The 22,562-nt window shown below is 30.6% G+C and overlaps 1 protein-coding gene across 1 annotated transcript in view; it reads right to left on the reverse strand.

Annotated features, from left to right (window-relative positions):
- The window catches only part of LOC106462459 (DNA mismatch repair protein Msh2-like), a 196,351-nt gene that overhangs the window by 19,094 nt on the left and 154,695 nt on the right, over window positions 1–22,562 (reverse strand). The window contains exon 25 of the mRNA XM_022389729.1: window positions 10,439–10,506. Within this exon, the coding sequence (XP_022245437.1) occupies window positions 10,439–10,506 (68 nt within the window). The remainder of the gene's footprint in view (window positions 1–10,438; window positions 10,507–22,562) is intronic.

Genomic DNA, 22,562 nt, shown 5'->3' on the forward strand with positions numbered 1-22,562 from the left:
AAAATAATAAATTACTATATCAATACCATAGAATTCCACTATAATTTATCAAGCTCAGTAACTATAATGTGCTTGGCTCTAAAAATAAGAGATTTTGAGCTCATTAATATCTTATCTTACAGCTTGGAATCTAGCATGCAAAGAAAGAATTTGCCATCCAAATATTTCAAAGAGGCTAAGAAAGCCATTAGTTGGACATTCTGAGCTTTCGATTGGTTATAAATGTGTCATAGAGCAAAGTAAGTGTATGTAAGCATTTCCAAACATGGAAGAGGTGGACAAGGGCCACTATGTTTGATTCCCTAAATATGGTGATATCTTAGCAAATATTAAAGATAGGAGGTTCTTATTTTATATTCTAGCTTGTAAATATCAGTAATTTGAGTTCCTAATTCTTAAGAAACTGTAGACTTTATATTTGGACATCACAAATATCTAATCTGAACCAATGCTGCATTCAACATACCATGTGACACACAAACATCTGTATTTAGGATTTCTTTTTTAATATTTACTTTTAAATAAAGAAATTAACTAATATATAATACTAACATTTGAATTATAATCTACAATTCGATACCAAACTTATTGACATACATTCACAAAATAGTAGTTCAATAAAATTTTGAATGCAAGTCAACAAATGCAATAACATGGCCTTTGACCTGTGATGATAGGGTTAAAAAGACTGTTTCTTAAGATTTGACCTTATTAAAATATGGTTTACAATGATGAATGGTATTTTTAGGAAATGACTGAACCATATGGCACAATAGCTCTGTGCATTTATTCTTGTTACTGTAAAAGTAAATCTAAGTTTATTTGATTTCACACTGTAACCTATAGAGCTGGACAATTAACTTGATTAAGCTATATCATCAATAACATATGAATATTGATTATTGCCAATAACAGTGCTTTAACTCTCTCAGCACAGGCTTGGTCTGTAAGATGGGCCTCGTAACCATTTTGTACTCCTTATAGTTAGCTTAACTCTCTCACTACGGGCTCAGTCCCAGGGATTGAACACTGTAACCATTTTGTGCTTGTTATAGTTTTAATACTATAATTTTTAATACAGTATGCATATCTTCATGAAATTTTGCAGGTTATCAGTAAACATTATAAGACTTTCGTACACAAAATATCAAATTTTTTAAATTAAGTTTTAAAATTTTTTAAGTATGATTTGCTCATGTATTTATTCTTTTTCAATGTTGACTATCTAACATGCAAAGTAATTTTGATTTTAAAATTAAAAATATTTTTATGCATCATAAAATTGTTAAATTTCACATGCAATTTGTTTGTAGTTAAGCACAAAGCTACACAATGGGCTATCTGTGTTCTTCCCATCATGGGTATCAAACCCAGTTTATAGCATTGCAAGTCTGTAAACAACTGCTGTGCCACTGGGTGGCTTCACATGCAAAATCTCTATAACCTCCTAACAACCTCCAGATAATTATAAAATGTTTTTTGAGAAAAAACTATATTTTATCTGTTATTTTCACTTCTCTGTATGGGTTTGGTTGATTTGACCAACCTTGTAACTACCATAAAAAAAATTAGGAAATAGATATAAATTATGCTTTTTTGTCCTAGAATGACTACAAATTATAACACAGTTTTCAGATTGAACTAGATGCAACTTCCATTAATATTGTTGTCTGCTTTACCAATTATAGTGCTTACAGTGGTTTGTTACCCAAATATGCTATAGTTAGAGTGACAGTTAAATTGTATATAGGTCTCACTTTTATATTTTAGTTAATAATGTATTATTTGTGTTTAAAAAATTATATATGAACAGTTTACAGATTTTTTATAAGTTCAACTTGTTCCCTGGATTGTGAAAGCTTTATGAACAAGATGGTGTGTGTAAGCACCATCTTGTTTTGGCAATGCATCTCTGTGGGGAGTCTGCCGAAATAACTTCATAAAGCCCCGCTAGCATCAGTTGACATATCAGCACAAATGAAGACCAAAAATTTGCATGGAAAATTAAAAACAAACTATAAGTAAAAACAAAAAAATTTCCAATATTACTCATATGTGAAAAAGACGACTATTCTAGTGAATTTCTACAAAGATTTCATATTTCTATGTGTTCATTTTAAACACTTCATTGCACTTAGATTGATGATAATAAATAGTTAGTAATATAGTAGAGAAAATGGAAAATATAAACATTTACCTCAAAAACTTTTGAGATTTATTTATCTAGAGATTATGCAAGTGAAATGTGAAAACTGTAAGATAGAAAAATTGTATTTTAATATTTCATATAAAAAATCACCTTGCATGTGAACTACTCAGAGTCTGAGTACAAATAACTACATGAAATAAATTTTTTATGACAAATAGCAGAAAAAAATAAAAATTCAATATTTTATTTTTCTGAAACTACATACTTTTAAGAACTTTCTTGGAAAAGTTCAAAAAACTTCATTCACTAGTTTTATTTTTGAAAGATATTTAACGAGAGTTGCTTAATTTTTTCCCGACAGAAGTAGATCACCTCTATAGGGTTATACCAGGTTCATGACAATGTAAAAATTAACGAATAAGTTAAACAATCACCAAGTTTTTTTTTATTTTAAGAGGATGACATTTTGAGCTAGTGCTCTTTGTTAAATTGTACAGCTTACAACCTTTCTCATCACCCATGGGCTATGATTTTTAGCCACATGATGAGACTTTCATGTATTTGTAATAATCCTAGTGATTAATAGAGAAAAGGGTAGATCCCCGGGAGATCTGAAAATTGGAAGGTTGTAAGCTGTACGATCTGATGAAGAGCCCTAGCTCGAAACGTATCCTCTTTAAATAAATACATATATAAAAAAAACTTGGTAATTGTTTAACCTAATCCTTAGTTTGATATCTTTGTCACCTATGTGAATAACTACATATTTCTTCTCATAATAATGTTAAGTTTACTGTCGAATATCCTCTACCTGGTGAACACTTACAATTTCTATACACTTCTAAGGCTGTCTTGGATGGTAAGGTAGTCAGTAACACATGTAAAAACAAAAACACAAAAAAATAGCCACTACCTCTACATTTCCTGTCTCATCACCCATGGGCTATGATTTTTAGCCAAATAATGAGCCTTTCATATATTTGTAACAATCTTTGTGATTAATAGAAGCAAGGGTATATCTCTGGGAGATCATAAATTTGAAAGGTTATCCTGAAAGATTGGTTAACAACATTTTCATCATTCACAATAAAGAAAAAATAACAGGAGACAGAAAGATAATGTTTCATTTCTATAACTTTTTGTTAATTGTTGAGTAAATGATATCATTAAGAATACTGTAGGTGAATCAGGTTTGTCACACATGTCATAGAAAAGCCAGAGCATTTGCTTAAGTTGCATTTGTTCACTCAGATTTCAACCCTGTGATCACTGTCACAACAACAACTGGGTCACATTTAATCTAGGACTACTGAAGAAATTTTATGGCCAAAAATGTGGTATTTGTAACAAAAAATATATTAAAGAAACAGATCTGTATAACAGCACTGCATGGCACATCCCCATTCTACAGTAAATGATAAAGTTGACAGAAGTGCAATTGCAGCACATTTTATCAATGAATGTAGTGTGCCTAAATCCGATCAACTGTTAATATTAAATCAGAAAGAAAATGTCATGAATTCCTGGAAAGAAACTACAAGGAATCCCTTTTTATCATATCTGAGAAGCCTTATATCAAATGGGATAAAGTATTATTACTTTAACCCAATGACTACAGTGACCCCAAGTTGTAAGGACCTAACATCACTATCATTATATTTCATTCCACAAATAAAACTAGTGGATGAAATTGTTTGAAATTTGACAAGAACTTTCCTAAAAGGTATGTAGTTTGAGAAAAAAACATTAAATTTATTTTTTCTACTATTTCTAATAAAAAATTCGTTCATTTGTATTTGCACTCTGAATAGTTCACCTAGAAGGTGATTTTTATATGAAGTATAAAAATATTATTTTTATCTTACAGTTTTCACATTTTATTTGCATAAACTCTAGAACATAATAAATAAATATCAAAAGTTTTTAAAGTAAATATTTGTATTTTATTTTCCATTTTCTCTACTATATCACTAACTTCTTCTATTATCATAAAAATACAATGCAATGAAATGTTTAAAATTAACAAATGGGAATATGAGAATACTTTTCAACTCTTTTTAGAAATCCACTGCTATAGTCAAGTTTTTCTTATATGCATAATTTCATGCCTTTATATCTTCACTTATTGTTTATTTTTAATTCAACTGATGCCCTTAGGTCTTTATGAAGGTCTGTTGGTGAACTCCCCGCAGATGTGCATTGCAGACACAAGATGAAATTTATACACACCATCCCAGCAAATACACTACATATTTACTATGTAGTACTACATAGTGACATAATAGTGGTTTGGTAATGTCTGAATTATACATAGCTTATACATAGTAATAACATTGTGCCACTATGTAGTTATCAATATGTCAGAATGTAACTTTACAACATATATAGCTAGTGCTATTAAGTAGCAATAACATAAGATTACATTGCATACGAAAAGCAAAAGAGTACATCACCTGGCAGTGTAACTCATAGGATATTATGTATTCCACAGGTAATATTTCATTTTGGTGTTTAAATATTAGTTTCGTATACTTAATGTCACATTCAAATAAAATTATTATAAATCTTGTAAAATGTTTTCCATTTAAAAATATCAAAGAAAAATTAATTCCACTTTATTTGTCTATATTTGATGTAATTTGATATATTTGTTGTAATTTGGACAAGTGCACTTCATGAATCACACGTATAGCTTAATTACACTTTACACAAGTTTGAGTAAGAACTCAACTGTTCAGCATTCTTGAATCAGCAACTTTAAATCTCCAAAATAATTCTTAATCCAGCGTGAAAGTGTTCTCGACAGTGTCAGAGGAAATAAGCCTTTCAAGTTTCGTAGCTACTAAGCTAGTGATGTTTATGTTGAATGCTCAATATTCATGTTGATTTATTAGAAAAGTTTGTTTTTTATTCTTTATTTTTTTGACAACTTCAGTGATGTAACAGCAAAATAGTTTAAGTCAGAAGTTTTATGACACTCAGTTGTAGTTACAAGCAAAATAAAATTTACCAAGTAGTGTTTTAGCTAGGCCTTATGTTACGTTTATGTTTTTAGCCTACTATTATTTGAATAATTGTGTTTCCACAAGAATCTGGTTTTCACAATAAACAACATTTACATACATTTCTATCAATACTAATGATATGGTATTGATCAATTGTGTGATTGTTTTCTTTTTATATGTTTCAGAAGTAGAATCTGTGACACAGCTTGTAACCACACCAATGGGGATAATAAAGGAAGAAAGAGCAGCTTCACTGACAATGAGTAAAATACTTAAGTTAATATAAATAGACCTTTTAATCAAACAAACCCTTATGGAACCAATTAAAGAAAAATTCTCAAAGTTTTTCAAAAATAAATCACCACACATCAATATAAAATGATTATTGCTTTACACTGGTATTTTTAATGTTTCAATACTTATATATAGTTGCCCAACATTCAGATTGCCATGCTCAACAAAATAAACTTCAATATAATGCAATTAAAGGTTGTGGCACCAAGTTGTCAGATTTAATAGCCCAGCTCAATTTTTGGTGGCCTGGGGTAACCAGATCACTAGTTAAAAGCTGCACTGCTTTTATCTTCACACAATATTATGTTAATTGGGCAACTACCAATCCTTGTTCTGCATTCTTCCTTTAGATTACCAGTGGCAAGTACTAATAAGACTGGATTAAATCATTGCCAACCAAAAAAAAGCACACAGAACTTCTCCAATAACATGCTGGTAAAGGGACAGTGATTTCATAAGCCCAGGCACAAGAGGTGAAAGTGTTGGAGGACATGGTGGAGGAACCAATGGATACATGGTAAGATCTGTACCAAATCTGTACCAAGCTATCAGAAAACCCAAGCCAGAGAAAAAAACTGGCAAGTCCTATAATGAACAGCTACTTGTTCATTGATACTTATTATCATGCAAATAAATAGTTTAGACATGTCAAATGTATGCCAATCTGTAGATCTAATCAAGCATCCATCTGACCAAATGGTGTAACAATTTTTTCAGGTTGCTGTCCTGAGTGCCTTGCGAGGGAAAATGTTGGGGATTCTGTATGAATTATGTTCAGTGTGTATATCTGTATATTTTCAGTTTTAATGAATTATTATTTTGGTACAGTAAACATTGTAAAAACTACCCGTGTAATTATTTAAAAAGATTATCCATTTTACATAGCTTGGTGAAAATAGGCCAACTCCATAGACTGACTGTGCAATGAAAACAATAGTATTCATAAAGTTTAGAAAAAAAAACTACCTTTACAATCCAGATAAATATAAAAGAATATATTTTAATTTCAACCAATGTTTCGCCTTTGCGGCTTCATCAAAGTTAATATACACAACTGTTTGATATTAAAATATTTGTTAAATTATAAAACTACTTGTAGTATTCTATTTGTCGAGTCTGTTGTGACGTGCGTCTAACAATATATATATGTAGCTATACAAACATATGATAGATATTACTTAAATAAAATATAAAAAATCAAGAGAACCATGATATGTTTTATGATTAACTGAAAACACAGACAGAAAATAGAAGTTGCTAAAAAAACAATAAGTGGAAAGGATACAAATCTTACTAGCAATGTTAAAAACAAATTGTAAGACTGTATGATACTCCAGAGCATGCAAGTGTTAAATGTATTGGTACAATGTGTTGTTTTATTAATGGTGGTTTAGTTACATGTACCACCTATTGTCTCTGTTAATTTTTGGACTTTTTTCGTTAATGAGTATAGCTTCCATATATTTTATCTCTCTTTAAAATCTTTGGTTTTTTGTAAGATAGAAACTTGAAGTGGGTTTGGATTTTCTGTGTTTGTATAGAATGAAAGAGGCATAATTTTTACTTATTTCCTAATTTTTATGGTGGTTGCAAGATCGATCAAATCTACCAACCAGGATAGAGATTAATTACTGAAAATAACACATAAAATATAAAGTTTTCTCTTAAGAAACATTTGATAACTATCTGAACATTATAACGATTTCGCATGTGAAATTTCCAAAATTTTCTGATGCATAAATGTATATTTAATCTTAAAATTAATATTACTTTGCATGATAGATAGGCAACATGTGAAAAGAAAAAAAAAAAAAGACATGAGAAAAACATTGCTTTTCAAACCTAAGACTTAATAAAAAAAATTGATATTTTGAGCATGAAAGCATTGTAATGTTTACTGATAATCTGCCAAATTTCAATAACATTTGCTTACTAATTTCAAAGTTATAGCATGAAAACTATAACAAGCACAAAATGGTTACGAGGTCAGTCCCAGGGACCGAGCCCGTGCTGAAAGAGTTAAGTGTAATGGAACATACTTCAGACAAAGTTTAAACAGTTGATCAAATAAACAGGATATGGTTTCTGTTGTAGTCATATGCTGACACTATCGGTCTTAAAGGTAAATTTTGTTTATTGTCTTTAGGGACTCCATATAGTTATACAGCTATGGAAGGGTTTTAATTCTGTTGGTTATTTTTCTGGCAAAGCACTTTCTTCTTTTAGATGCTTTAAGTATTTTTTTGGCTTCTTCTCCGTTCATCTTTGTTGGATTTGTGTTTGAAGGAGCATAGGTAGAAGTGTCTTGAAGATGTTCTTCTATTTCACCTTGGTAACCTTTTTTGGTTAAGACTACAAAACCTTTCCTTTTGTCTCATTCTTTTATGATTAGATTGTTGTTTGTTTGGAGCTCTTTTATAGCTGCTTTTTTTTTGCTGGTAAGATGTTAGCCTTTTCTTGATGATTTTCATGTGTTGCTAGAATATTTTTATCTGGTGCTGTATCTTTTGTTCTGTGGCTGTTGATGTTTTTGGCAGTTGATAATTCTGCAAGTCAAATAGGTGACTGCTGATTGATAGGTGAATCCAATTATCTTCTTGGTGATTTGTATCTCCAGTTGGGTGTTGGTTGGTAGAGGATAGATGAATGTTGTCTGGGGTATCATCGGAGATTTCACTTGTGTTTTCTATGTTTTTTGTGTGTTGAGTTTTTTGAGGTGTTTGTTTTTCTTTAGTTTCATGATGTTCTTTCCAGTGGAAAGTATTCAGAAAGGGTCAGTTAGGTAACAACGAATAAGACTGTTTATAAAATATCAATGACATACAAAGTTTGTATTAGGTGGTGATGTACTTTAATACCTCATTACCACATTTATAAAGTCTGATTGTTTTCTTAAACTTATGTATTTTCCAGTGTTATAGAGGTAAAATCCTAACTTTGTTAAATTTGACATTGTTATTGTAAATTGCAATAAGAAACTTTTTTAATGATTCAACAGAGGCATGAAGACAAATTCACCCCCAAATGCCAGAATGCTGAGGTTCAGCTGCAGATGACAAACTCTTAAGCATGCACCAAGCAAGTGCAGTGGATACCTGTTCCTGGGAAATATATTGACAAATAAAGTGATGCACATTGTATTGGTCAAAACTGTTAAGTAATTTACACGATAAAATATAGCAATTAAAATATGCAGAATATAATATAGCCAAATCTGAAATGCATTCAAGACAAAAGTAAAATAGAGAATACAATGACATCACTGCTAAATCATGTACCAACTTTGTCTGAGCTTCATATTGCATGAAACAAAATATTCATTTCTGGCATAAACTTAGGTGCAACTGTATTTGTATAGCAGGTGTTTGTAATGATTAATTTAATGAACATTGTTTTGGCATATAATAATATTACAGTCCTCGGCATAAAGATGAAAATACAAATCTCAGACCTTTTGATTTGAGATTTTATTAATAGCTGTATTGGTCTGTCAAATTAAATTGGTCTTTTGTATTTACAGGCACAAGCTGCTTTGAAATCTCCCAGGACACCCACACCAACTCCTCAGCAATACAGTCTGATTCAGATGAATAGAGACTATATTAGAATTACAGAGATGAATAAATATATAATTTGTTTTTGTAACATTGTATCAAAAAAGTGTATACATAATTTGTTTTTGTAATGTTGTATCAAAAAAATGTATATATAATTTGTTTTTGTAATGTGTAGAATTTTAAATGGACTTTTCTCTACATTAAAATACTTTTATTGCAAGCTTTCTTACTGAAGCCTTCATCGGGCAACATTGCACTGAGCAAAAAAATTCATTAAACTGTGGAACACCTCTTTAAAATATGTTTCTAGGTGATATTTGTAACAATAACTGACATCTGGTATCAAAGTTATTAAAGATATAGAATAGAAATTGGTTGCTTTGATATAATATAATCATAATTCTATATGTTTAATAACTTTGAAACAGATGTCAGTTATTTAAACATACATCATACTTGCATCCATTCTCAAGGCTTACGATATGACGTGCTGAACAAAAATTTTGCCAAAGGGATGCACGTCTCCCAAAGAAACTATAATATGCCTCAAGGACACCATTGACATGTGTTGAGATGAATAATAATAAATGTTAAAAGACAAGAACAGAAAATAAAACCTTAAAAATTAACTAATGTTAAAAGACCTGAAATTATAAACTTAACCAAAGGAAAATCTTTAATGATATTCTACAAAAAATGAAAAGGTATGTTTTTTTGTTTATTTCCTAATTTTAATCATTTCATTGCATTGTACGTTGATAATAATAGCTAGCGTTAGTGATATGATAAAAAAAATGAGAAATGAAATATAAACATTTACCTTAAAAAAGCTTTTGATATCCTTTTAGAAGTTTCTAGAGATTAGGCAAATGAAATATGAAAACTGTAAGACGAAGAAAAGTATTTTTATACTTAAAATGAAAATCACCTTGCACTTGATTTGGTAATAGTTTGAATGCATGTAACTACAACAGAAAAATAATTTGACCACCAGGCCATGACCATTGACGAGTCACCTTTTGTTTTAAATTTATATTTTTTTCACCATGATTATATTCTTATCACACATTTATTATTGTTACCTTTTCATTGTTGACAACATGACTGCATATCAGATAATGCATGAGAAAGCAATGTTCTTATTTTAAATTACATCAGCTGTTTTGGTCTGTTAAGACTGGACTTGTATTCAGTAGTGTTTACCTCTTGATAAAGCCATAAGGTGAAGTGTTGAGGAATAACAGAAGTTTCACTAGATAATGAGTTTTTCTTCATAAAATGTGTTAATACTGACTGGTTTATGTCTATGACATGTTAAGTTAATAATGGCTGGGTTGCCTCTAACATGTTAGTGAAGAACAACTTTAAAGTTATGTGATGAGCTTATGATGATAAGGTTACCTTCATGGTATGTTACTAATGATAAGACTTACCTCTATGACATGATTTGGGAAGTGAGCAAGTGCAGCTACCTGGATTCCAAAACTTTGGTCACAAACTCCTGTCATAGATCAGACAGTCAGGATTTTAGAATATGAATAAAAAACTTTTTTTAATTTTTTTTAAAACCACAAAATCAAAGTATGAAAAAACTTATTCAAACTGAACTTACAGCAAAAAGTGCACTTTCAAATTAAAAAATAAATCCCACATTTCTTATTAAGTGATTTGATGTTAATATTAAACACTAAAAAAATAACAACATGAACAGCCATATTAATTTGAAAACAAAAATTTGAACAGAACTTTATAAGAAAAGCTGAAGCATAACATATTTAATAATTTATAGCTCTGTTAAAGACTACATGTCTAGATAGTTTCTACAGTGGTAAATGAAGGAATGACATATCATAGTCAGCTGATCTCCACAAAAAATTGAGATGTGAGGATTTAGTACGTGAAAAGATGAGTGTAGTGTTTTTGCAAGATGAAGTATGAGTAAAATAAAAAAACTTTTCTGAAGATAGAAAAAAAAAAGTATGTGAAATGATGGATATACAACTGCACTGTGGAGAAGATAAGAGAAGTAAACTGTATTTAAGTGAAAAGACAAATTCAGAGAAATTCACTTGAAAATAAAATTAAAGTAAAATAAAGTGGACATGATTAGAGAATAGAAATGCGTAGAGCTGGGAAATTAGTGGAACTTGCAATTTAAATTGCCATGAAGGTTTAACATTAATATATTATTTTTCAGGTGTTTGAAAAATGTTTAAAATATGTACTCCACAAAGTGAGCTCCGATATTTATTTTTTCATAAACATCAGTATTCAGCCCCAGCAGTAGCATGTGTGCTATGAGGAGGAACCCACTTATTTACAGTGAGGGGCATATTTTAAAAAGGTAACTGAAATCAATTAACTAGTATTCATTAGTATCACATTTCACTGTACATTAATTAATAAATCATATAAAAGTACATTATTATGAAACACTGGTATAATGTGGCTTTCCTGGATTTTGTTTTATTATTGGTATTATTAATAAGGCATTAGAAACCTTTACATCCAAGCTAATTGAAATGAATAGAATAATACAGTGACTAGGCTTTTTAAAGCAATAAACTAACACAAATACACACACCAAATTACTGTAAAATAAGCATTTTTTTATATCAGTTTAGAATCTGAAACTGGGGTAGCACAGGAAAAACTGGAAGTGTAAGGCCCACTAAGGTTTCTGCATAATGCTGGCCCTATCAGCATTGTTTGTCAAATCTTTTGTATTCTTGAACATGTTTTGATAAATAATTTTCTTTCTAACAATAACATATATATTCAATTATCCAATACCTGATGTAGATCTATGGCCAAAACTAGCCATTTTTTTAAAAATATTTTGTTTGAAAGTTTGTTTTTGGTTAATAAAGTTTAACTTAATATAAAAATGTCTTCAAGTACCCTCAGAAAAGCACTGTGTTGTACTTCATGACAGTTATTATAAATCAGGAAATTACCAAATATAACAGTGACATGTGAGATTACTAATAGGCACAGATCAAGACAAACATCTAGTTCTTTCAATCTAGTTTAGAGTTTTATGTGAATACGAGTATATCAAGGTAATCACCTGAGGGAGAACAGAATGCACAAAAATACAGTTAAGCAATCACACACATGGATACTTTCGGAGTGTCTTTACTGTACAAAGGAATTAGAGGTAGGCAATTAATTAATCAAGTACCTATGAGCAATGATTACATCGAGTGTCACCTAACATAATGGTTTAATGAAAACAAGTGTGTCCAATTATTAATATTTTTGATTATTCAAACCATCTCAGTAATTGAAATATTTATATCGGGACTAAAAAGTTATGAAGTTACAAGCCACTGAAAATAGTTATGAAGAAGAATGCTTGGAATAGCAGTGAATGAAAAAAGTGCTAGAAAGAGCAAAAGCAAAGAAATATCATAAAAACCATAAGAAAAAGACAGTTAAAATTCCTAGGGCATGTCATCTGCAAAGAAAGCTTAGAATATCAAATACTGACAGGAGAAATCAAGGGAAAAAAAGAGACAAGGGGGAAATCAAAGAACAAAATACATTACTAGCCTTAGGAAGTGGATTGACAACCCAGTATCTAGTTAGTTCGAGACAAAGAAAGATGGAGAACTACGACTTCCAATGTTTGTTCATAGATAAGACACAAGAGAGAGATATCATGACTTCTAAATACTATTTTTTTAAATGAATTCAAATATATTCAGCTTCTGAGGCCATTGATTAGGGAGGTTGCCTAATGATTTGAGGGTCACAGGGTTGATACCCATTGCTACTAATCATATTTACTCTTTCATTTATGGCAAAGCTACTAAGGTTATCTGCCACCATCCTCTACTTTTGAGTTGGTAAATGAGAGGGAAATCAACTGGCTGAAAGAACCCATTGCAAACTCCTGGAATACTTTTTTACCAATGAATAGTGTGAAAGAGGAGGACATTATAATAGCCCTATGGCTGAAAGAGTGAACATGTTTAGTGGTACAAGGTATTAAATCCACAAGGCAACCTTCCTAGCCACTGGCCAGGAGGTGTTATAAAGTAATAGTTAATCCTATTCATTGGTAAAGAGTAGTCCAAGTATTGGCAGTAAGTGCTGCTGATTGGTTGCCTTCTCCCTGGTCAGTAATTCAAAATTAGGGACAGCAGCAGATAGCCTAGTTTCTCCATAACTCAAACTTATTCAGCTTCAGATGCATATAATCTGAACTTATACACGACACAAGAGCTATCACTACTTCCATTAGTACAGTTACACGTGTTGGTATGCATGCATTTTGCTCACTAATATAAGGATGTGGCTTAGTGGCTCTTGGTTATGCAACTAGCCACAATGATTGTTGTTATGTATACCTAGTTTGTCAAAATAATAGTGTAGCTTTAATTAGATATATTACTTATGCATTACAAGCTACATATGTAACCAAATGTTACTTTGGGTAAGACTACTTTAACAAAAGGAAAATGTTAGAGAAGTTAATATCCACAAGTAATAAAAACAACTTAGCAAAGATTAAGTATGATGTAGGGATGACAATGCCAAAAAATACTAAAACAAGGCAGGAATGAATACACAAAAGTCCATACATTAGTAGGCAGTAAGTACTGAGTCATCTTACAAGTTTATGGTTATTACCCACTGTAAGATTGTATAGCACTATCCAGTTTATATGGTTTTATTCAAACCCAAATTCATGAAAATGACAGGAATTCAACATTTAACTTTAGAAAAAAAGTTGTTCTTGGAAAGATTTGGCTATTTGTGTATTCATCTCTACCTTGTTTCTGTACTTTTTGGCATTGCCATCCCTATACCATACTTATTTCTTAAACAATTTCATTGAAGTAGGTTGATAAATGAACATGTTTTATTTTTATAATTCAATGGTAATATATATTGTTAATATCATATCAGTTTTGTCAGTTTCTAAATTGTTCTTGTAGAATAACCTTGGATATTGATGTTATACCACACAACTGGCTACAATAAAATTATTAATCATCACTGGTCATAATCTTGACTTATTGTTGTGGAACCTACAGTAAAGAAAGAACATATGAAAAAATGTATAGCTGTATCATATCTATATTCATATTTGCATTCTGTTTGGCACTGTCATCCCTACTCAATTTTACATTTACAAAATGTTTTTTTTTATTAATTGTTTTGTGATGTTTCTTTCCCTGACTGAAAGTTCGTGTATTCTATGAATGTGTGTAATAAAATTTAATAGTATGTGTATTGTTTTTTTTTTTTTTTTACTTATTCACTTCATACATAATATAGGGGTTGGTTCTCTAAAGATACCAATTGTACAGTGTACAAAGCATTGAGTATTCTACATGTTACAGTCATTTAATGTTTATCTATTATTGGCTGGTAATTCCAGTTTCACCCTGTACCTAAACTTTTTAAAGGAACACCAGCTTTCTGTAAAAAAGCTAACTTCAAGGGGTATTGATAACATGATTTACACTAGAATTAAGGTGGTTGTTTTGTTAGGTTATACTAAGCACTATTGTTCTTAGTGATAGCCTGTTCCCAAGTGCTCTTAAAATGCTTTTCTGTCATACTAAAGCCATTGCAAGAACTTTACACATTTTTTGGCTAGAGTGGGAAAAGAAAAAAAAGAAAGGTGAACACTTTGGCTATTTAGCTAGTTCCTAGTTCTCCATTTTAACAACACTTTTCAATGATATTAGGAGTCTCACACACTGTGAAACACTTGATAATGGCAATTAGGTGCTCAAATAACTCTACTTTAACAGTTATTTCCAAGCATCAGAGAGTAATAGATTAAATGCGGCAGCCATTTTTTTCTCAGCCCATCCCTACATACCAAGTATTATCATGCTTAGTAATCATTATTTACTCACTCAAAAATATACCGATTGCTGCATAGCTTGCTCATTTATCTTTGTCAAAAGTTACTAAACATAAATTAACAATAGGTAATACCAGTACTTAGGGAAAGATTATTACAAAAAAAGTTATGGAAAGTTAATATTTACTACCATTTCAGCAGAACCTTTGGGAAAATAGATATAGTTAATTTGAAAACTATAATGGACTGTAGTTGCCTGATGAATGCAAATGGGACAATATTTCAGTTTTTACAGTGAAGCCTTCTTCAGGACAGTGTGTGTGTACTTATGTTGTGTCTTACAAATGTAATATCAACCTTGTAGTAAAGCTTCAAGCTGTGTAGGTTGAGCAGGTGCAGTGATTGGCAGGTATCATCATTAGGACTGTGACATCATATTAACTGCAGAGTATGTCCACAAGTTGTTGGCATACTGGCCATTAATTCTGTTAAGTTTGGGTTGGAGTAGTTTGATTTAGATAGAATTTAAGACATAGTTAACCACTGGAAATAAAGAAAGGTCAAAGAATCTATGTTGTTACCAGTTTATGATAGGTCTTGTTTTGTAGTTATGTTCTGCCAAGGCCAAGTTTTCAGGATATGTTAGTCTATTTATGTCTTCGTATTCTTTTAACTTTTGCTCTATGATCCAATCAGCTTCTCCAATGTAAATGTGATCTTCAAAACCCAACTTAGGAACACATTCAACCAAGAAGATCTTAATAAGAGTTCTAAACACAACTAACCACAGTTTTACTTATAGTTCAGAAAAGTCTAAGGCAAAACACACTGACAAAACCTATCTAACATAACAGTGAAAAAAAAAACAATTCACAAGTGACATAAAAACCTAAGTTCCAGAACCCTAACCCCAACAGAAGAAAAGTTCTTTCTGTTGGTTTCAACTATCTCCAAAACCTAAGTTCATTCTGACCACTTACATCATAAGTTCCATAGAAAAAGATGTTCAATATCTTTAAATACTAGATGCTAATGAACTCAGACTCCTCATTCATTTAACCCTATAGCAATACAAACCACTCATCTCAAATTCGACCAAGCCAAGAATAAGCATCCACTCTTAATCTTCAAAAGATAAAATAAAAATCTCACTATTTGTATTCTACTGGTAGACAACACAAATTGTACAATTCTATTTGACAATATGGCTTATGAAGAAAATTATTATACAAACAAGTAATTGAAAACAGACCCCACTAACTGAAATGAATGATCAATTAATAAAATTATCAAGATTGGAATATGAAAACTATCAAATTTGACTAAATAGTAGAAGCAATCCATTTCAACTATATGGTTTACCACGATATATAAATGTGATGTTTCTCTTAGACCCACTGTCAGACTCCCATTGTCATAACACAGCCAGCTTCCTTGCAAAATTTCTTAGCATCTTACCTAAGTCAAAGTCAACACCTTTGTGAATACAAATCAGAATCAAGAATACAGAAACCTTTGTGGAAATTTCTAAAACTTTCTCCTTTCTATAACGTTTAATATGTTCTGTGTATCTTCAAGAAATTTTTTCTTTCTAGAATGACTACAAATTGTAACAGGAAACTACAGTTGTTTATCCTAAATAGCTTAGAGCTCTTAACAGTATACATCTGTTTATATTTAATTTTATTGTTTTATAGCCCTTTGAACTGTGTCTAACAAATAATCCCATCACACAAGTTGTAAATCACTTGACAAACATGTAGCTGACATTACCTTATCAAATTATCTAATGCACAAGCTACTCATGAGCATACCTCGTGAAGAATTTCTATTATTATATATATATTTTTTCATTATCTTACCTAGTTTAACCTATGGTAAATCAAATTCTAAATTTTAGTTAGTTTTATAATAAGAAATAAAGACTACACATGAAAAACAAGAAATATAGTACTTTCAGGGGTCTTTTTCCTTTGCTATCAAGTGTCAATCAAACATAACCCTACATGTTTATGCTAATGGTACTACAGCACTAAATTTTTTATTTAATTCAATAATGCATATCTAAGAACATAGAATAATAACATGTAAAAAGCAGACAATATCTTATAACTATCACAATTTTCTAGCTTTCTAACCATGTGATAAGAACTTTTAAAAATTCAACTAGGCTCTTCAATGTTTTTCTTGTGGGAATAAAGTTTGAGCTGGAAGCAAAACAGACAATTCTCTGTACATAAAATAATACATCATTTGACAGATTAAGACTTTATCTTTTTATTGATTATAAATAATATAGCATTAAACATCAGTACTACTGGCAACTTGGGAAAGAGAAAACTGACAGGAGGGTGTGCCAGATGGGTCTGATTTCCTAGTTTATGGCTCTATAAAAATATAAGATTGAAGACTGTAAAAATTATGCTTTGCTTGAGGAATAACTATATAATAATGAGTAATGTACATTAATTTCCATATGTCTAGGAGGGGTGGTAAATAATTTAAAGAGAGAAGACGAAGAGCAAATGTCACAATTCTCATACTAGGAAAGATTGAGGATTTTATAAAAATATTTCCTTTAAACTAAGAATTAAATACTTATAAAATATCAAAACTTGATTTATTAACTACGTTTTGACCCAAGTTTATTTGAATATCATGATAATAAAATAGTTTACTTAAATTTTGAATGTCACTTAAAAATTCCTGACATATGCACATTGATCTGCCCATGGTGAGAGGGTTATTGAAAAATATGTTGATTGTTGAATAACTTGTTCATTTAACTGTGTTTATCAGAAACTACTAGACACAGACTAATAACAGCCTAATAATATGTAATACCATTAAGTCATTCACCAAATTCATACAGGAGGGTCAAAGTGTGCATTGTCAACACCTTTTACACAGAGTTGCATTCACAATTTGTTTAACAACTTTAATAACAATGTATGTCAATAAGCTTGGCATCATATAGTTTATAATTCATATTTTTATTTTATCTATTATTAAATCTCTTAGTTTTAAAAGAAAATACATAAATATATATTCTCAATTTTTACTTCGCTTTGTCACATTACATGTCTGTACTCTGAATTTCATCTTAATCTTTCTTACTATCCTTTCATGGGTTTCACTATCCAACTAATTATACACTCATACTATAGAGACTGAAATGCCAAAATATAAAATTTAAATATCCAATCTTCTTGCTTTACCGAGATATCACAAAAATTTTGATACCCACATGACCCTCTTTCTGTATTTCAAGACACGTCTATAATTCTCTCCGACATGGTTATCATGTATGTTTACAGATAATAATGGGAGAAATGACAATTTCCAAGTAAATGTAATTATTATTTATTGAACAAAGTTAAAGCTCCAAGCAGCTTACAGGATTTGTTAAACTTATTTATAGCTTATCTAGAGACCCAGTTAAATGGTAAGAGTTTTGGGACATTCTATTCTATGCCTGATATACTTTTTTGTTCATTAAAATGCACATTTGAAAGCAACATGAACTATTTTGAGGGAAACAAACAAAGTGTAAAAAAAAAAGTAGCCTTATTAAGTATGTTCTCAAGTACAAATAGGCCTATAGCTAAGGTACAGTGTAAATTTTTTATGTATATTTTTATATAGTTTTTAAAAAGTAGATAAAATGTAAAAATAAAAAAATTAAATAAAAATTTCTCATGATCACTCCTTGATGAACATATGCAATGTAAGCAGTCTGATGTCTTATGATGTAACCTGATAATTTATTTACCTTAAGCTCTCTGCTCTCTTTCCAGGTAATATACTGGCTGTCACAGTACTGAAGGTGGTTCAAAGTACAGTAATCTACTATATAAAGTTGAAAAGCCATCCATCTGTCACACCGATATCTCAGCCATTGTGGTACTGATTGACATGCAGCTTGCATGAAACAATGGTGCTTTCTACCTCGACAAGCAAGTCTTTTTAAAATTCTTCCAGCAATATATGCACTACTTTGTGCATATAATTAGATTTGAGGGTAGGTTGGCAGAGATCACGATAAATAATAAAATTGATCGGGTATATGTATACCCCACACTTAGTATTGCTGGTGCATAAAAATCATAACCATTGGCTGAAATTCCCCATTATGCTTCCTTCATTGACAAGGGGACACACTGATGCAACATCACCAAATTTTGTCCAATCAGAACCCTTGGCTACAACTCTGTAATAACCCGTGGCACATTTTTAATTTTGAAAATGCCTAAATTAAATTGCATTTCTTCAGCTCAACAGGCTAACAAAGTCAAAACCAGGAAGACAGTCCAAAAAGAACACCCCAAAACTCATAATAAAATTCACTGCCTTTACCATCATAATTAATAATGTGCATGGTCATACAGTTGACCAAGTAGGAATATGTCTTTGTGAATCAGTTTTTTCACATTTCAATCTGTAAGGATTTACCAAGAACATTTGAACATAGCTTAAGAATATACAGAAGCCAAACTACTAATCAAGCAATAATTAAAGGAGATGACCAAATATACATAAAAAATGTTGTTCTTGTGAAATACTGCAAATAGAATAGTCATTCGTCATACATATATTGTTACTAGATTATAATTAATTTTTAGAAAACATATTCAAACATATAGTTAAATATAATTTTAAGAAGAAAAATTAATCATTATTTCCCTTGTATCCAGGTTGTAAAGTAATAAAATTAATGAAAGTAGGTGTCAAAAGGTTAAATAGCTCAAGCTATTCCCATAAATAATTGTAATAGTCTGTTACAATATGCAGTCATTCTAGATTAAAAATCATTGTTGATTTTAATTCATATTATTCAACTTTTCATTTCACTATTATTGATGAATTTGATAAAGTAAATGCTAAGGTAGAGAAATTAAAAAAGATAAAGTATAAAGTACTTCAGAAAAAATACAAACCTTTTGATAGTCATTCAGGAGGTTCTAGAGTTTATGCAAATGAAATATGAAAAATGGAAGATGCCAAAAAAATATACTTATTTTTATCATGAAAATCACCTTTCCTGTAAATGCTTATAAAATCTTTAGCAAAGATACTTCATTAAAATAATCTGATTCTTTGTGTACAACAGACTTGTAATGTTTGCTAAAAGCTTGATAAATTTTGCAGAGATAACTTACTACTTTTATGACAGTGGAAGTCATGTGACGCTGCTGGCGCTGGTTGCATGTGTGATGAGTTTCTCGAATGATTGGGGAAGTCCGAGTTTGTTCGAAATGCCCTCTTCATTAGTATATAAGCCTGGCAGAGAAAGCCAGCAGAGATCAATGTATGATGAGAGAGCAGTAGTTACTTTGAGTTCCGTGTAATTTATGATTCTGTTAGTTTCTAGCTAGTTAGCCATAAAGTGTGGTTTGCACTTGTCGAGAGATTGTTAATCGCTGTGATTTATAGCGTGTTATAGAAGTTGTTAAGTTTAAAGTGACGAGAAACGTACTGATTGTGGAATTACTGTGTACTAAAAGTTTGTATCAAGGAAGAATAAACTGGTTTATTCAAGAAAGGACTTGTATCGCTGAAGATCCTCGGAGAGAATTTCTACTAGAAACAAACAAGCAGATACGTAACATTACTTCAGTTATAGTAGGTATAGTTTTATGGTTAGATGGTTGTTACGAGGTTGGTCAAAAGGACCGGGCCAGTATACAGAGTTAACCTATTTACATGAAAATGTTCAATCATGACTAGATCCAGTTATACATGAAGCACTGAAAAGGGAAAACAGATGTCTAGCTTTTCTCATGTGTCACTTAAACATTGCCTTGTGCAGTAAGTATTAAGTTTTATTTATTTATTGATTTTTCAGTACACATGTACATTTCTACAGTTTTGTGCTTAAATGCTTATGATGTTTTTATACTTATAAAGTTGTTAATTATTTTATAAAATTAGAAAAAAATTCAAAATGACTATAATTATAGCTTTTCTTCAACTTATCATGATCTTAATATTTTCTATAAAACTGATTTTAACCTCATGAATCATTTTAACCTGTGCACAAAGGTCATTTAGTATCATCATGTTTTCTTGCCAGTAGTAAATATTGTATAGTCTGTTATTTTCAGGATCAGAGGTAATTTGTTTCACTGAATTCTATATTATCTATAACACTGTTTGTGGGTTATAGAAAGAAGTGGTACACTCTTCTCCATAGTGGTATCAAGGAATGTGACAAAGAGTGGCTCTCCCAACTAGAGAAAAAGAGCTAAAAAACAGGGCTACTCAGAACCACCATCTGACATCATGCAAAAGTGCAACAACTGCCACAGAATCTACAATTCCCGTATTCGACTCTTAAGCCACATAAGAAATTACATCTCTGCAACATAAGCTGCAATTTCTACTATCTCTTGCAGATGAATGGATGCCAACAACAATAACACATTATGACAAGAACTCAAACACAACTATCTTTAATATATTTCAATATAAATTGATTACATAAATTATATTTATAAAACATTAAACAGATTTAGCATATATATGCAGATTTAATATATGCAACAATAGTTAAAGAGCTTAGGAATCTACAAATTCTAATAGTAAGAAAAGAAATTAGAAAAGTTATTTGTATCATGTAACATAACTTTATAATATTTCAGATAAAATAACATCACTATTTAATGATGAAAATAAATGTATTAACCCACCACTGAAGATATGGATAACCCAATATTGATGTACCTAAAAATCTATATATAATATATACATGGATTTAAAATCAAACATTAAGAATATTTAAAAAATAAATTATTTTACAGTAAATTTTGTTAATTTGTACTTAAATCTTATAAAATTTGTTGATCATAGTGTATATTGTAAAGGTTTTCAATTCAAAATTCACAAAATTCATTATGATGTTAATTTTTTGTCTAACATGATTTCAAGATAATTCCAATCAAAGTTATTTTCTGTGAACAAGTTTATAACAGGGGTGAAAACATTGTAGATCACTTAAACATACGTTTATGATCTCTGGATATTTTGAAAGAAAAAGCATAAAACATGTTGGGTTGGGGACTTTTTACCAGGATTGGTCAAGTTGCTACAAACATGTTTTTTTATTACTAGAAATAAATGACCTTATAACACCAAAATGTTGTTTTTATTGAATTAAACCCTCAACATTTCGCTTTACAGCTTCTTCAGAAATGTTCACTAAAACACAAACTGAAACTGACTGTACTATGCTTCAAAGCTTTGTACTGTCAGTTTTGGTTTGTGTTTTAGTGAACACTCCTGAAGAAGCTGTAAAGCAAATTGTTGAGTGTTTAATTAAATACATACAACATTTTGGTGTTATAAGATCATTTATTTGTAGTATTAATAGGTCTTCTATACACCAATATGCACTACAGAAATTAAACATTTTTTATTTTACTTACGGATTATGAAAGTTATAATATTCCTATACTAAAAATATATTTCTGATAGGTACTTACTTACTCTCACATAAATAGCTATTCTTGTTTAATGCTGCCCTCTATAAGCAAATTTTTTTTTCACAAGCCTTGAGCTTCCACGTACCTTACAATCAACTGAGTTAAATGCTTCTCGCATGCAAATCATCATGCGACAACCCTCCACCAATAAGAGTGCAATGCACTCTCCTGATGCATGTGACTCCCTCTATTCGATTCTACCAAACTATCACTAAGAGTTTTGGCAGAAAATTAAAGCACCAGTTTTCA

This window comes from Limulus polyphemus, unplaced genomic scaffold, assembly GCF_000517525.1.
Source record: "Limulus polyphemus unplaced genomic scaffold, Limulus_polyphemus-2.1.2 Scaffold1171, whole genome shotgun sequence".
Lineage (NCBI taxonomy): Eukaryota > Metazoa > Arthropoda > Merostomata > Xiphosura > Limulidae > Limulus > Limulus polyphemus.